Consider the following 15,164-nt stretch of genomic DNA (forward strand, 5'->3'; position numbering starts at 1 on the left):
GCAACTATGCTTAATTTGTTTGTAGCTCGGTAACCACAGCTTGCAGAACTTGGTTTGCTGTAGAAATGTTTGATGCTTTCCCACGGAAAGTTTAGGTTCACATCTGTTGATTTGTGCTCCTTAGTCTTGGAAAAGGCAAAAGTGTGGATGGCCAAAGGACTGGCAGGTTCCTTTTAAGGAGTAAATGTGGGAAAACTAGACTGTAGTGATCCATCTGGTAAAACAAAAGAACGGGTGAGCTGTATGATCTTTCCTGTTTCTGTGCCAAAACAGCAGTGATGCCAATTAATGTGCAGGCTCGGTTTTGCCCTCAAGCAGTTGCTTTGACATCATCAGGCAGCTCACTTTGAAAGTCCCTCGAGAAACTGGGATAATTTGGGGTAACAGGCAGAAATAGGCTCAGTGTTTCACTGTCCTTCTAATCTAAGCTTCCTGGTTGCTCTGTATTTAAAGATATTATTCTAAAAAGAAGAATTTAGTTATACAGAAGTGAAGTCATTATTGGGTCTACAACTTGAGATCCTTTGAAGGATCGTAAGTATTGTTTGCAATGGACGTAGAACAGCAAGCTCTGCATAGCTGAAGCACAGGCTTATTTCGTTCCCCAAAACCTATTTAGAAATGACTGAGAAATAGAAACAAAGCCAGAGTTTAAATATGCCGCTAATAATTGAAGACCACAAGTAAAGGCTGAGAGAATAATCACAGTGATCCCATCTTGAAAGAACTTAAAATACCATCAACCTTATTTTGAAGTGATATCTACTCATTATCAAATCAAGAGGAGGAATGCTGAGTGTTGGTGAGTCACGAGCATGAAAAGGAACCACATCTGCAGGGCTTGTGTTTGTACATATAACTTAGATAATTGAGGGGGAAAAAATAAATCCTCTCTTTAATTCTAGGTGCTAACGGTACTTAAGGAAAACAACCTGAATATTCCAGCTGGATTGCTGAAGACGTCTGTGATTCCTGGAGCTGCTGCTGTTTAAACAAGAACCTGTCCTGATAGTACTTGGCCTTCAATCCAGAAGCATTCTCTTGGTCCTGTATGCAAGTCCATGACGTACTGGAAACGATGGGGATTGGTAAGAATACCACTTCGAAATCAGTGGAGGCAGGAGGCTCGACAGAAGGCAAATATGAGGATGAATCCAAGCATCCCACCTTTTTCACTCTGCCTGTAAGTAACGTGTTCAGAACTCCATTCTCGAGCTCAGTGTGACTCAGTGAATAGTGCTTTGTTCTAATTCTTTCGCACAAAACCTGTCCATCCGTAAGTAGTTAGGAAAACCTCTTTTGCCACTTGTTACTGTTTATATATAAACATTGCCAATTATGTCGTTTATAGTTATTTCCTGTGTGTGCTCCAAAGCAAGACGTGCAATTCCCCAGGCAGTTTGTGATTAGAACAATTGGTGGTAATACTGCAGAACATACCAGCCCCCATGAGGAACATACCCTATGTTCCTTGCCTTGAGAGTAGCAGGCAGCAGTAAGGAAACAGCTGCTGATCACCTTTTACTTAATTAGATTTTCATTACGTCCTTCATGTCTAGGCTTCAAAGTACTCTGTGTGATGCCTTTCATATTTGTGTGTTCCTAGACGTGCTGTTAGAGGAATGATTGCTTCTCATCTGGGTTACCTTTTCTGACAAAATGTCAAAGGCACTTGTTAAGTGCAATCCAGGGGGGAACTGGATGGTGTGAACTGTTGTTGCAGAGAAAATGTTGATTTTAGCACTTCTTTCTTTTGCTCTATTTTTAAGGTTGTAATTAATGGTGGAGCAACATCGAGTGGTGATCAGGATACAGAAGACACGGAGTTGATGGCCATCTATACTACAGAAAATGGCATAGCCGAGAAGGTATTTGGTTGTTTCCTTTTATGCAAGAACTCATTCTTGCTTTTTTAGTGCTGTTATTTGCTCACACTATTTTTCCTTGGCCATGAGATTTTCTTTCTCTAATACAATGTGCTGATTTGCAGATCCAGATGGGTCTGGGAGAGTTTTGTCCTCACGATTCTTCTGGTCACGCATTTAGGTTGCAGAAGTTGGAGAATGACTCAGCATGTGTTAGGAACAGTTAATATGTTATGACCTGCCACCTAATTTCATCATAGGCAACTTTTGCATCTCTTCTATTTCCATTGGCCTTTTTTCATGATTTCCCTGCTAAGATCCTTTTCTCTTGTTCACCAGTTCTTAATTTTTCCAGTATTTAGTCAAACTAGTGGTATTGAGCACCTTTGAAAGTGGGATCTTTCCCAGGCTCTTCCAAGCTCTGACCTCATAGACTGCATTTCCTAATCCTTCTCACAAGTTGTGACAGCTTTTATGAGTGAAGATCAGGTCGTTCATAAAGACCCTTGAAGTTTTTTACCTTAGGGCAGCAGTGGGTGCCTCTTTTCTATTCGGAGACCAGTTTGGTTGTGACTTTTCAGCTTTTTTCTTCCATTCTATCACTTTTCAATCCTACTTAATAATAATCTTGCAAACAGAAACAGTATGAATCATGTGAACTTTTGTTTAGAGGAAGAAGATTACAGGAAATAAGAAGAACACTTTTTTTTCTCAAGTGTTTATTATCTAATTGGCTCTGTGGTTAAGCATTAGTTCAGAGAAGCCTCAGTTTGGCAGTTTTGTTTTTTTTTAATGTCTAAATTGAAATGAGAGGAAAAACTCCCTTGGGTCCTTAAAAGTGCATCTTGACATTTGTTTATCTGAATCTGAGCTTCTTCTAGGACAAGAGTGATCTTAAATATGTAGTTAGTTTTCCAGCTCAGGCATCAGAATTCACTTATAAGTGTATCCTGGGCAGGTAATTATGATGCCAGTCTTGTTATGTGTTAGAGGAGTGCATGAATGCTGCAGTGTTCATCGCATGTGTTATGTCATACATGTGTTTTGTATGCAGAAATTTGTCTCATGCATATTTTTGTTACCATCTCAATCATCCTGATATTATAATGGTCACATCTTGACAGCTCTTCCCTTCTTCCTTGCAGTTCATCATCTTTCTCTTCTTCCATCCCAGTTACACTTCATAATTGAGTCTTCATTTCTTCTTTTGTTTGTTTCTATGTTGTTACCCAACATTTTTGCTCCCCCTTCATCTGCCTCATTCTTTTTCCTATGCATACATATCCTGTGGGGCTTTTTTTTCTCCAATTTGTGTTGTCCCACTTGTGGCCAGTTAAAAATTTAAAGAATGATTTAGTCTCTGATGAATATCTCATCCAGAAAGGTGCAGCTTATTCCTGGCAATTCCCTAGAGCATAATATTATGGCCCATTTGGCAAGCACCAGCATGCAATCAGTACATGAAACCAGCAGGCGCGTGCTTGAAATATGAAATAGCCAGTGACTACCCAGTGACTTATCACCTGGGTAGCCACACCTTGCTCTAATTGTTTGGTTTTGATGTCTCTTATGTCCGCTCCCTTTAGCTATTACAACTGAAGTTCTGATCAGGTTGAAAGCTTCCTTGTTCAAAGCAGAGTAAATCTGGATTTCGGAAGAGTTGGAGGGGTATCCTGAAGGCTTTGTGCCATCACTTTGCTGTTTGGGAAGGGTGCTGCTATGATATTTCTTCTTCAAAGCAGAACTGACACAGCACTCAAGGCAAAACTGAACCAATGCAAAATACAGCAGGAGAATCATCCCCTTGGACCACTTAGCCATGCTGTGTTTAATTCTCTGTTTGTAGATGACTGTAAAGTTGGCTAACTCTAGTCTGCAGGGATCTTCTCAAGCTCCCAGCACCTTTGGTAAATTATTAGCTGTAACATCTGCTATTTCCTTCAGTGCTCTGGAGTGGATCATGTCAGACCCGATGGACTTTAGGCCATTGTGCTGATAAAAATGATTTCTTTACAGTTTTGGAAGCCATAAATGGAAAGTTGCTGAAAGTCCCAGTAATGATCCTCCAACTTAGAGGTCTGGGCAGCCCAAGCTCTCATTAATATTACAAATACAGACATGTTCTGCTTTTTCTTCATCTTCACTTTTTGGGTGAATGGCTTCACCAAGTATCAGTCCAGTATTTTTCCATAGACCTTCCCTTGCTGTTGGCATATTTAAAGCCTTTTTTTGTTGTCTGACAGCACAATGACCACTGTCAACTTAAGGTGAACTTCAGCTTCTCTCATTTTCTTCCTGCAGGTGCAAACTGCAGCTCTGTAATCACCCCTTGAAACCTGACCTTGTTTCCAGGGATTGCATATCTTTTTTTGCCCTTGATCCAGGAGGAGTTCCCTGTTCAGCCAGGCTGATCTTCTGCTCTGCTTGCATAACTTGGAGCACAGTGGGATTGCCTGCTCCTGGGCTTTTAAAGATGATCATTGAACATCAGCCAGCTCTCGTGGATTCCCAGGATACTCTGCTAAGATACTTCTGCTAGAAGAGCTGGAAAGTTTGCTCTGGAGCTTAAAGTTGTTGCCAGTTGTCAGTATGTCTGTAGGGCTTTATGCAAACCAGTTGGCTTGTTTCTAAGCCATGTGCCCAAGTAAAGGACCATACGAGATAGAACCTCATCAGTCATTAGAGGGAAAATGTTATTGCTTCTGCTGGTGGCTTCAGCAAGTTAATGCTGATGTGATTGGTGAAACAGTTTTCTGCTGATTCTTCTCTATTCTGACTTCATGGGTGGATTTTATAACTTTTCTCACTCTTCCTTCATGGCCTGTTCCGCTTTGAAAGCATATGTGACAGTCTTTTTGTAGAATAAATTACAGTAATTCTGGTGAGCAAAGTTCTCAGGTGGTGCATATATTACAGTAAAGCAGAGGGGAGGGGAGGCAATTATACGCACATAAAAAGAATATGTTTGTGCATGTGTACATGTATCCATTAGGGAAAGCTTCAGAGTGCTGCTTTATAATAACACAAGTGTATCACAGGATTTTCTCTGGGTGAATCTGATGTTTCTCAGTGACTTTTGTCAGTTTCCAAACCTTCTTTCTGCTTGTCTTTAATTCTGGTGAGCAGAATGCCCAGTGCTTAAGGGTATTTAAGTCTTTTGTAATCAGTTTTCTATTTCATATTCTACTGCAGTAACCTTAGTCTTTCCTTAGCAATACGATCATTTACACTCTCTGAATTTGAACTGATGTAATTACCCAGTGCTAGATAAAAGGAAAATGCCATAGGTCTATTTGGCTTCCCTGACCTTGTAGGTAATAAACGAAGCAGAGATTATCTAAGACTGATCTGTGTACATGTTGTGATCTTGAAGAAGTGAAGGCCATAAGAAGCAAAGTCACAAGTCTGGCAAAAGTGCTGGCCTGTTTTGTAAAGCTGCTTCACGTGAGATCAAGTTCAAGCATGGGTTAGGTCAGAACAGTAGTTACATAATGTAGTTTTTGGATAGTTGAGCTGAAATGATGAAATCTGATATTTCCTTCTGCTTTTGTTGTTGGTTCCTAAGGCTCTGAAGTGTTTGCATTTTGATTCTCAGGCATTGAAAAACAGAGAGTTGTAAACAATTCCACTTAGTTACAAAGAAGTGGTTGTGCCGAATCTTGTTTTAATGGAATATATGTGGGGATTTTAAAGCCTGGGTAGGTGTGATCAGCGTTCTGTTAGGTGTCTGTGAATGAGCCCCATGGAAGGCCCCAGTGTGGTCTCAGTTAAATTCCTGTAGGTTTGCATACAAATTGATCATATATGTATTCAGTTACAACAATCAGGACTTTTTTTCATGTATTCTTATGGCTAAAGAAATGGTTAACCAAGATTCAAAGTGGTTAAGAATTAGGCAGGAAAGCAGCTTCCTTGCTACCCTAATGAGAAACTTCCTTGCCTGTGATTTAGGCCTGTAGCTGTGTGACGTTGCAAATAGCTGTTGTTGATTCTTTTACTTAGTTCTAATTCTTCGTTTTTCTTTCTTTTCTTTTTTAACATATAGTTTTTTGGGACTTTGGCTCCCAGATTGGTTGTACCATAAATGAACTGTTGTGCTAATGTAAATAAACAGGAAATGGTTTATACACGTGATTTGTTCAGTGCAATTGCTGTAGCCACAGTTAAAGTTGAACTCATCATCAAAGGTAGAAGGCTTCTGAAAACGCAACATAAAGATGTTGCTTAAGATTTTTATACCATGCTTTGTAGTATTTGTGAATTCCTGATAGTTCAAATACAGATTAATCCTATATAATATTAACCTACATTGTGTTTTGTGTCCTTCCCCACCTTTCTACCCTCTCCCATTTGATAGAGTTCTTTGGCAGAGACACTGGACAGCACTGGCAGTTTGGATGCTCAGAGAACTGACATGATTTACACTATTGAAGATGTTCCTCCGTGGTATCTCTGCATATTTTTGGGGTTACAGGTATGTTTCAAAGCAGTTATTCTTTATTCCTCTGGATTTTTTTTTTCTTTTTAAGCACTTTCTGTGTATGTGATAATTTGATTCTTCCCAGACACTCACACATTTGAAAAGCTGTTAAGGTAGTTGCTTCTGAAGTTGATCACACAGTCAGTTTACTATGTTAATCGTGACCTATATTATTGCTGGCTTATTTATTAGTCGGATTCACTTAAATATTTATTATTCTAAGCTGTTGTTAGGTAGGAAATAAGTTAGCAAATAAAGTGTGAAGCTTCAGAAACTGACACTTCATACCTCTAGAAGTAATGATGATGGGAGATAATTGTTTACTGCTGAAACCTTGAATATTAAACTGATACCATAGTGGTTTCTGTTCTGCAAGCTTGATAGCACCATCCTGCAGTAATTACTTGCAGAATAAGCAGGGTGGGCAAATTTTGTCACTTCTCTTGGATAGAATATGTGTGCATCTTGCAGATGGGATTGTAGTGGTGAGCTGGACCATACTACTAGCCCAGCCACTCTTATGTGAAGAACAGCTCTTTTCTTCCTTCTTGAATGGTAATAAAATCTATCCCACAGGAATGCTGAGAATTTGTTAATATCTGTAAAGTATGTTGAGATCTCCAAACAAATACATTCCAAAGCATCTTTTTTACCTTGCCTTTTCTACAAGGGTAAGGCAGTTCTGTAAGGATTATTGTTGAATATGGTGACACCTATTTGTTTGTTTGCTTAACATATTTAGATTGGGAAGGAGTTAATGAGTACCTAGTTTCAGATACTTGGGAGTTTTTTTGTATCCTAGGTAGCAGGTGTTTTAAATTCATTTGTAAGCTGATGATTTTTCACCTGGTTGAAAATGAATGGAGTTTTTTATCTGCTTTTCTGAGTTGAAAGCTGTTTTCAGCAGTTATCTAAATATTTCATCATCAAGAACAGAAGCCGTGTGGCTATGTAAATAACTTAGTTAGCAATGGGTTAGTGGTAGCTTAACATGGAGAAATGCCTTAGAACCAAGAAATGAGTGATTTGATAATGCAAAAGCAAAAATATCCGGTGGAAAAGTAAAAAAAAAAAAGTGGTCATAAACTGAAAAAGGTAAAAAATAAAAAGTTTAATGTATTAACACATCTTTCTGTTGTTGTTCACAGCACTACTTAACGTGTTTCAGTGGAACTATAGCAGTTCCCTTTTTGCTGGCTGATGCCATGTGTGTTGGATTTGACCAGTGGGCCACCAGCCAGTTGATTGGGACCATTTTCTTCTGTGTGGGCATCACTACATTGTTACAAACAACTTTTGGATGCAGGTGAGATCCGGGACTTGTTTCCAGTTGTGGAGATGGTGATTATAAGACTTTCCAGGATGTAGGTAGAGATCCAAGAAACCATTTTTTTTCCAAAGGGAAAACACTAAATACGAGATAGCAGTTCAGCTATAGGACAGCTTATTAAAAGCTTTGGAAAACTTATCCTAATAACACTTGGATCAGAAATCAGAGAAGATATTTCATGGGTAAAAAATTACAGCATGTGGAAAAGGAAGAAAAAAAGGAGGAATCTTTGAGAACAGAAGGTAGAAGTGTTTCTGAGGAGAAGGAAAAATTCATACACCTTTGTATAGAAGAATTAAGTTTGATATTTTCTTTGGGTTTTTTAATGATGCTTTATTTTGCCAATATCTACGGTAGAGTTAGTCCTGGAGCAAATTATGTGTCTGTTCCCATGACGTGCTTGCCAGATTAAAAGGCTGGAGTCTTTGGAGTCATGCCACAGGATAATCATAGTCAAAGCTAATGTGTTAACATCCAGCTCTGGTGTCCTGGCCTGTAGTTGACTTTGGGTAAAGCAAGAAATGTAACTTACTCCTGAAGTTGATTCAAGAGCTCTGAGCTTGTTTTCTTCCAGAAGTGAAAGATAGAAAAATCGTACTGAAGAAAGGGCATGAGTAACTTTTCACTCTTTGAACTGAGTGTCTCTGGTTGTTGCCTTTCAATAAACAAATTACTTGCTTTTATTGGTCACCTTGATTTGCAGGTAGTGATCTTTCACTGAGTTGGGTGCGTATATGTTAGTGTAGCCTTGTGGGAATGTCTGAACTCTCCCTTTAGGAGGATGCAAGAGACCAATTCAGGTGCAGTAAATATGTGTAAAAATCTGGCATTGATTAGTACAGGACGTATTATTAACATAAAGCTGAATTTTTTCTTTCAAATGCCTTTTCTATGGTAAACCCCACAGAGAGAGGCGTAATTTCTACCAAGTTATTTCTGCATCTTCTTGAATAAACCAAGAAGGATAAATGAAAGCAGAAGAAAAGTGTGTACTGTATGAGTGTGCTCTCATATGGTTACTGGAGTGATTCATGGGTCATTTAGTTCAGCTTAAGAACAATGCAAGTTGAAATCCTGCATTCCAATAGAGAATGGACAAACGCTCCTCACGTTCAACAAGATTTATCTAAGAAACAGAATCTTTGGGTGGAAAAGTTATCTCAGTAGGGTGCAGAAATAAAGTCTGTTATATATTGAGATCAGTTCTTACCCAACACCTTTTCAAGTATTTCAGCTTTTCCAATGTAATCTTCAGTGATATTTCGGTTTGAGGAGATACATTGCTTACATACTTTTTGTCTTTCGACTTTGAAAAGGAATCTTTGCTTTGTTTTTATTGCGTTTTGTTAAATGTAGAAAATCTGTATTTTTTTAATGAAAAGCTCGTTCCGATGACAAAGCGGTATAATTGAAACTGTTGAAAGAGAACAGTTTCTTTCCCCAGTGTATTTTCTTTATGTCAACACTAATCATATTTTCTGCCTGGTTGGCTCTTTGTGCTTAGAAGTTAGCTCGCTTTAGCTGTGATCATAAATTCTCAAGTACCACATCTGAAAGGAAGCAGAGGAGGCAACGTTCAGTGCTGTTTGGTATTCTGAACTTCATCAACCTCATTTATGTGTTAGGGATGTTTTTTCCCCACTCCAGTTTGTGCTTTATGTAGGAAATGGAGAGATCATTGACCTAATTAAGAGATAAGGTATTTTTTTTTTCCCCTAACTAATCTTGGGCTTCATGTCTTTATTATTTGCTATAGAAAGAATTGTGGCTCTTTCAAAAACAGGTGTGGCCCCATCAGTTCGAAATACTCTTTTTCTCCCATATAATCCATTGTTTGCCCTCTGTGGTTTTCCTTTTCAGTGCCCTTTCCACTTGCCCTGTGAAAGACGTATTTATAAACTGAAGAGGTAATTGTGTTTGGGTCTTCTATTTAAGAAGAAAATTCCAGTGGCTGAATGTTTTGTAATGATTTAACATGTGATTCTGGTTTTATATAAGGGTGAAGCTGAGATAAAGCAGCGACGTTCACTAAATGAGATTTTTCAAGTATTTATTGGCAAGCATGTCAGTTGTGAAGTATTTCAGCAAATAAAGCCAGCATGGCTTCAGAAGGACAAATTCTGTGGCTTGATGGTTCATTTGGCTCCATTATGAGGGAGAGCTGTGGTCAGTCTGGTACCCATACTAATTTTTAGGAATTCAAGCTATTTATTGGGTTTCCTAATAAGCCAAAAGATTGGCAAGGATTCAGGGCAGTTAATATGGCTGAAATAAATCCCATACAACTTATATTACATTTATATTTATATTACATTTCATATTTATTGCTGTGCCCATCACTACATTTTCTGAGCTTATTATGCAATGTGTAATTTCATCCAGGTGAACAGTCTAGGCCTACAAAGAAGATTTGGGTAGAGTAAAAATACCAGCACGTTTTTGAAAGCACCAAATGGTTCCAGTTTTGACAAAACAGCTGAAGTTATGAATAGACTGGCAAAAGATGAAGGAAGAAACTGTGTAATGTGAATATCTGGGTGAAGAATGGGCTGACCGGCCAGGCTCAGAGTGATGATGAATGGAGTTAATCCAGTTGGTGGTTGGTCACCAGTGGTGTTTCCTGTGATTTGTTTCTGGGGCTCAGTGTAATTAATGTTTTTATTAGTGATGTGGATGTAGGGATCATCATGTGCACCCTCTGTAAGTTAGTGGACCGTACCAACTTGGGTGGGACTGTTGATCTGCTTTAGGATAAGAAGGTTCTGCAGAAGGTCCCCAATGGGCCAGATCAGTGGGCTGTGTCCATTTTAATGGCATTCAGCAGGCCCAGTTCTGAACTCCTGTGCTTATAAAAGACAAGGAGATAATGGAAAGAATCATCAGAGGGTTCCAAAGGTGATTAAGGGCCTGGAGCACCTCTGTTATGAGGAAAGATTGAGAGACCTGGGAGTATCAATATCAAGAGGATAAAGACTGACTCCAAAAGGAGTGGTAAGGCATCGGAGCAGGCTGCCCAGGGAAGTGGTGGAGTTGCCATCCCTGCAGGTATTTGAGACATGGCTTTAAGAAATGTGGTTTGGTGCTGGGACTCATTAGGTCAAGTTGAGGATTGGACTTGATGATCTTGAAGGTCTGTTGCAACCTTAATTATTTTCCTATTGTCTGGTTTTATTATCTTTAAAAGGATAGTTCTGAGTCTGAATGCCCACAGCAATTTGTGTGCTCTAAGTGTGCCACCAGCGAAGGTTGTGCAAGGTTTCCAGAGGGTGTTTTATGTCAGAAACCTCACAATCCAGACTTGTCTCAGTGTGACTGACTTCATCACTGGAGAATGTTCTTGCAAAGTGCGTTTACAAAATCATTATGCAGGGACAGAGTACTGTGTAGGTGGGACAGAGGAGTAACAGCTTGTTAAGAACTATTGCATGTAATGCCATGGGCACCAGCTTGCTCAGTTTGCCCAATGAACCTTGAAAAATGAGGTGAATCATTCACTCATAGGTACTACTGTTTCTTCCCCAAAGCTTTGATTTTTGCTAGAGAGACGTAAAAGGGAATTGTGTGCAGGTCAGTTGTCCTCAAGTGGCTCATGTATTTCATGATGAGTGACTTTCAAACTCAACTCTGGAAGTCTGCAGCAGGTCAACTTGTTAGACTGCTCATGGCTCAGACTCCTTTCTGTAATAAATAGTTCTGTTCTGACTTCCTGCCTGTGAACTTTTGCAACTGCTGTTAGTAACGTGTTTCTGCTTTGAACTTTGTTAAGCATGTTTTGCTTTTTTTTTCTTCCTTGTACCTTTTTGATCTTAATCTGAACCTGCTACAATCAGTTCTTTTTCCTTTACTAATACCTGTACTGCCATCGAGGCACTTGACTGTGGCTATAAAACAGCCATAAATGCAGTTCAGTTCCTAGAGCTGAGTGTGCAGCTGTTTCACGTGTTATGTTTGAGATCTGCTGTTGAAGAATTACAATCCATTGGCATTTATAGAATAGGTCAAAGTGCATCTTCGTTGTAGTTAAGTAGCATCTGAATATTTGTAATGCTATGCATGCTACAGTCCATTCGATAAATACATAGTTGGTGCTGGTGGATGCTCTTCAGATATTAAACCTATTGGGAAGTGTAAACACCACAGCTAAGAATGTCATCTTGAAATTCTTGCAACATTTGTGTTTATTGTCAGTAGCCACCTGGTACATCTAATCAGCACTTAGCAGCCTAATTGTTGTTTACATATATACTTAAAGATGAATCTGTAAGTGACTCCATTTCATGTCATGCAGTGGGAAGGTACTGAGTACGCAGGCTGGTTATTTCTATCAGGAGGCTCTGTAATGTGGTCAGACTGTGCAAGCTGAGTGTTAATAAGAAATTCTCAATTGTGGCAGCCATCTGATAAAGGATGGTTTTGAGGATGAGTAAGCACCTAACTGCAATTGATACCTTGACACAATACCATGACATGGAGTAGCATTAGCATCTCTTCTTTCACTTTCCACCAGGTTACCCTTGTTCCAGGCGAGTGCTTTTGCATTCTTAGCACCTGCTAGAGCAATACTCTCCCTGGAGAAGTGGAAATGTAATAATACAGGTAATTGTCATTTATGCTTGTTCTCATTTAAGTGACAAATGACCCAGATGTCATATAGAGCAACTGCTGAACCTTTTGGTACGGAAACTGAAGTAATGAGCAGGGGATATGGAAAATGAACTCCTTTTGCAAGGTTAAAACCTTGCTTTAGAAGCTTTCTAAAAGTGCCCCTGTGGATTTCTTGCTTTCATTCTTTTATGTCCATGTCTAATCTGCTTGTTTTATAAGTGAATTAAATATCAGTTGCAAAATGTAAGAGAGCCATTAAGGGGAAACTGATGGCCTTGTTAGAAAACTTGTGTTTGTTAAGGTTAACATCCAGTTATAATTTCTGCTTTGAGCACACATATAAATCCTTTAATATTGAGAAGATTAACCTAATGGGAAAGAGCACATGGGTTTCAGTGTCCACCATGTAAAGTCATACTGTGGTATATTTCAGTTCTCATAGCTGTGTCAGATACTATCAGTTGACAAAATGCCACTATTCTGATACGCACCTGGTCGAGAGAAAACAAGAAAGCTCTTTTGCTAAGCTGTGTCTAAGGAGAATGTTTTTTATTAAATGATAGCAAATAGACCAAGGAAATAAATACCTGTATTTTGTCTTTTCTTCTTTTGGTAAGATATAACAGTTACAAATGGAACAACAGAACTGCTTCACACTGAGCACATCTGGTATCCCAGAATACGAGAGGTAATGTAGGAGTAGCCTTTAGCTGTTAATCTGTCCAATTTCAGTTAAGTTTCTCCTTTAACCATCTGTGTGTTCTCATCTTTATGTTGCTGATTTATTTCTTCTTTCACTGCAATTTCATTTGAATATCTCCCTTCACTCATTCTGTGGAAGTCTTAATTATTTTCTACTTGTTCATTGCTGAACAGCAAACACGATGAGTTAGTTGCCACGTTCCAAAAGATATGCAGTAAAATGCACAAGTGAGATGAATACTGTTCTTGTAACACTTGCAATTTGCACTCACCAGCAGCTCAGCAAACCATCAGCTGCTAGCAGACCACTTGCCTTCTCGTTGTGGTCAGTAGGCTGTCCCATGGAAGGTAAAATGCAGTTAGCAAATGTGTACATCCCCAGGTGTTTAAAGTTGGAGACTTCTGACAAGACCTTGATTCTCCCAAAAGACTTGCTGAAGTATATCAAATTCCTCTTCCACTTGCAGCACTGCAGTCTGAACCTCATCGTTCTCTGCAGAGCCCACAGTGAGGGTTGTGCCCAGGCATCCCACTAGAGTGGTAGATAGTGTAGTCCAAATCAAGGCGTGTGTCATGGAATTTATCTCCCATCCCGTTGCTTTGGGCTGCAAACTTTTTCTTAATTAAAAACAACCCCTCTCTCTTCCCCATGTTCAAACCATAGCTACATCCTGCCAAGAGCCCTGCAGCCAAGAGGGCTGACAGTCTCCTGAGACCACAACGCTGCTCTATACCAGCTTCTAAGGAGCACTTGTGAACAATGCAGCATACACTGCCCCTAGGAGCTAGGAGCATCACCTCCGTGGCGCCACCAACCCTTGCCGGCTCGATCTGAGAGCTTAAAGGTTAGCCTGGAACCCAGGTCTCCTGTCTGACAGTGTGATGTGATATCCACACAACTACCAGACTGGCCCACTGGTCTGTTGTGTAATAGTTTTGTGGAGAAAAACCATAAGTGTTATGCTTAAGCAATAAGTCACTTAAACCTAATGAGCTGTTTTATGACAAAAAAAAAATAATAAAAAAATGCTGAGTTCTTCTGTCACTGAATTCTTTGAACTGCAGTTTGTAATCCAGAGCAGAAAAAGAAACATTTTGGTTTTGCTTTTAAGATGCGACTAAACTGTCTCTTTCCCATTCTTGTGTGTTCAGATCCAAGGTGCTATCATCATGTCATCCCTGATAGAAGTGGTGATTGGTTTGCTTGGCCTTCCTGGTGCCCTGCTGCGATACATTGGACCTCTGACCATCACGCCAACTGTTGCCCTCATCGGCCTCTCTGGTTTCCAAGCAGCTGGAGAAAGAGCAGGCAAACACTGGGGTATCGCTATGCTGTAAGTATTCAGGGTTTTCCTGATGTAGACCAGTGAGTCCCAGCTGGTAAGTCATCACAGAGGTGTTTTGGAATGCCAGACCTGAGTCTGCTTGGCAACCAAAGGTAGCGGGGCAGTTCTCCCAGCTTGCAGAAGTAGAACGTGCAGGAGTCTGGGTGGGATCAGCAAGCAATTAGGGAATAAAGACCACAGCAACTCAGGGAGAGGAGGAAGGAGAGGAGGCTGACGGTGAGGTTCAGAAAACAGAGAATGTTATGAAATGATAGTTTGTCTGGGAGTCATGGACTGGGTCCATTAATTCAGTGCAAGCTTAAAAGCAATTCTACAAAACACCAGAGGGACTAGTGGACAACTTGTATTTCTTTTGCATATTTCTTATTTGGTAAAAGCAAACAAATAGCTTTGGTAGTAGTTGTCCATTTCTGATTTTTGCTATTTTACTTATGGGTACCCCCAGAATATTTATGTGATGGCAGAATACATATTTCCATGAATGCCAGTTGCTGAGGAAACAGATTGGACTTTTAGGATGAATATGATTTCCTTTTCTATGCTGCTGCTCCTTTTTTTTTTCTTGCTATTGCATCCTAACTCTCCATTTCCATCTTCATTTTCATTCTGTGGAAACTCTGAAGTTACTTCAGTGAGCGATATTTCAATCTCACGGTGGATTTGGAACTCATCCATTTCAGAGATAAAATTAAACAGGGATGTGACAGTATTGGAGGACAGCTGTGGTAGCTTCAGCGTGTCTTGTATTATTCTTTTCTAAATTATAAGAATTCTTTAATTTACTGAAGTGTAAGAAGGCTGACTGCTGTGCAGCAGGCAGAAATACTTGGAGAGCG

At 39.7% G+C, this 15,164-nt stretch overlaps 2 protein-coding genes across 9 annotated transcripts in view; both read left to right on the forward strand.

Moving 5' to 3' along the window:
• Positions 1 to 1,044, forward strand: part of TMEM230 (transmembrane protein 230) — a 32,920-nt gene extending 31,876 nt beyond the window's left edge. Inside the window, exon 6 of one of the 2 annotated variants that reach the window (XR_014932224.1) lies at positions 906 to 956. The gene's annotated coding sequence lies outside the window, so the exon portion shown is untranslated. Of the gene's footprint in view, positions 1 to 905 lie in introns of both variants that reach the window. The other variant, XM_085510138.1, reaches the window with a different exon arrangement.
• Positions 1 to 15,164, forward strand: part of SLC23A2 (solute carrier family 23 member 2) — a 48,075-nt gene that overhangs the window by 18,031 nt on the left and 14,880 nt on the right. For 5 of the 7 annotated variants that reach the window (XM_015882898.2, XM_015882897.2, XM_015882899.2 and 2 more), the window contains 7 exons: positions 906 to 1,183; positions 1,770 to 1,868; positions 6,223 to 6,339; positions 7,494 to 7,651; positions 12,183 to 12,271; positions 12,898 to 12,968; positions 14,135 to 14,316. In XM_015882898.2, the coding sequence (XP_015738384.1) occupies positions 1,052 to 1,183; positions 1,770 to 1,868; positions 6,223 to 6,339; positions 7,494 to 7,651; positions 12,183 to 12,271; positions 12,898 to 12,968; positions 14,135 to 14,316 (848 nt within the window). In that variant the 5' untranslated portion in view covers positions 906 to 1,051. Of the gene's footprint in view, positions 1 to 905; positions 1,184 to 1,769; positions 1,869 to 6,222; positions 6,340 to 7,493; positions 7,652 to 12,182; positions 12,272 to 12,897; positions 12,969 to 13,686; positions 13,828 to 14,134; positions 14,317 to 15,164 lie in introns of those variants that run through there. The other 2 variants (XM_085510136.1, XM_085510137.1) reach the window with 2 other exon arrangements.

This window comes from Coturnix japonica, chromosome 10 (genome assembly GCF_054131305.1).
Source record: "Coturnix japonica strain WE chromosome 10, WE-NBRP24, whole genome shotgun sequence".
Classification (NCBI taxonomy): domain Eukaryota; kingdom Metazoa; phylum Chordata; class Aves; order Galliformes; family Phasianidae; genus Coturnix; species Coturnix japonica.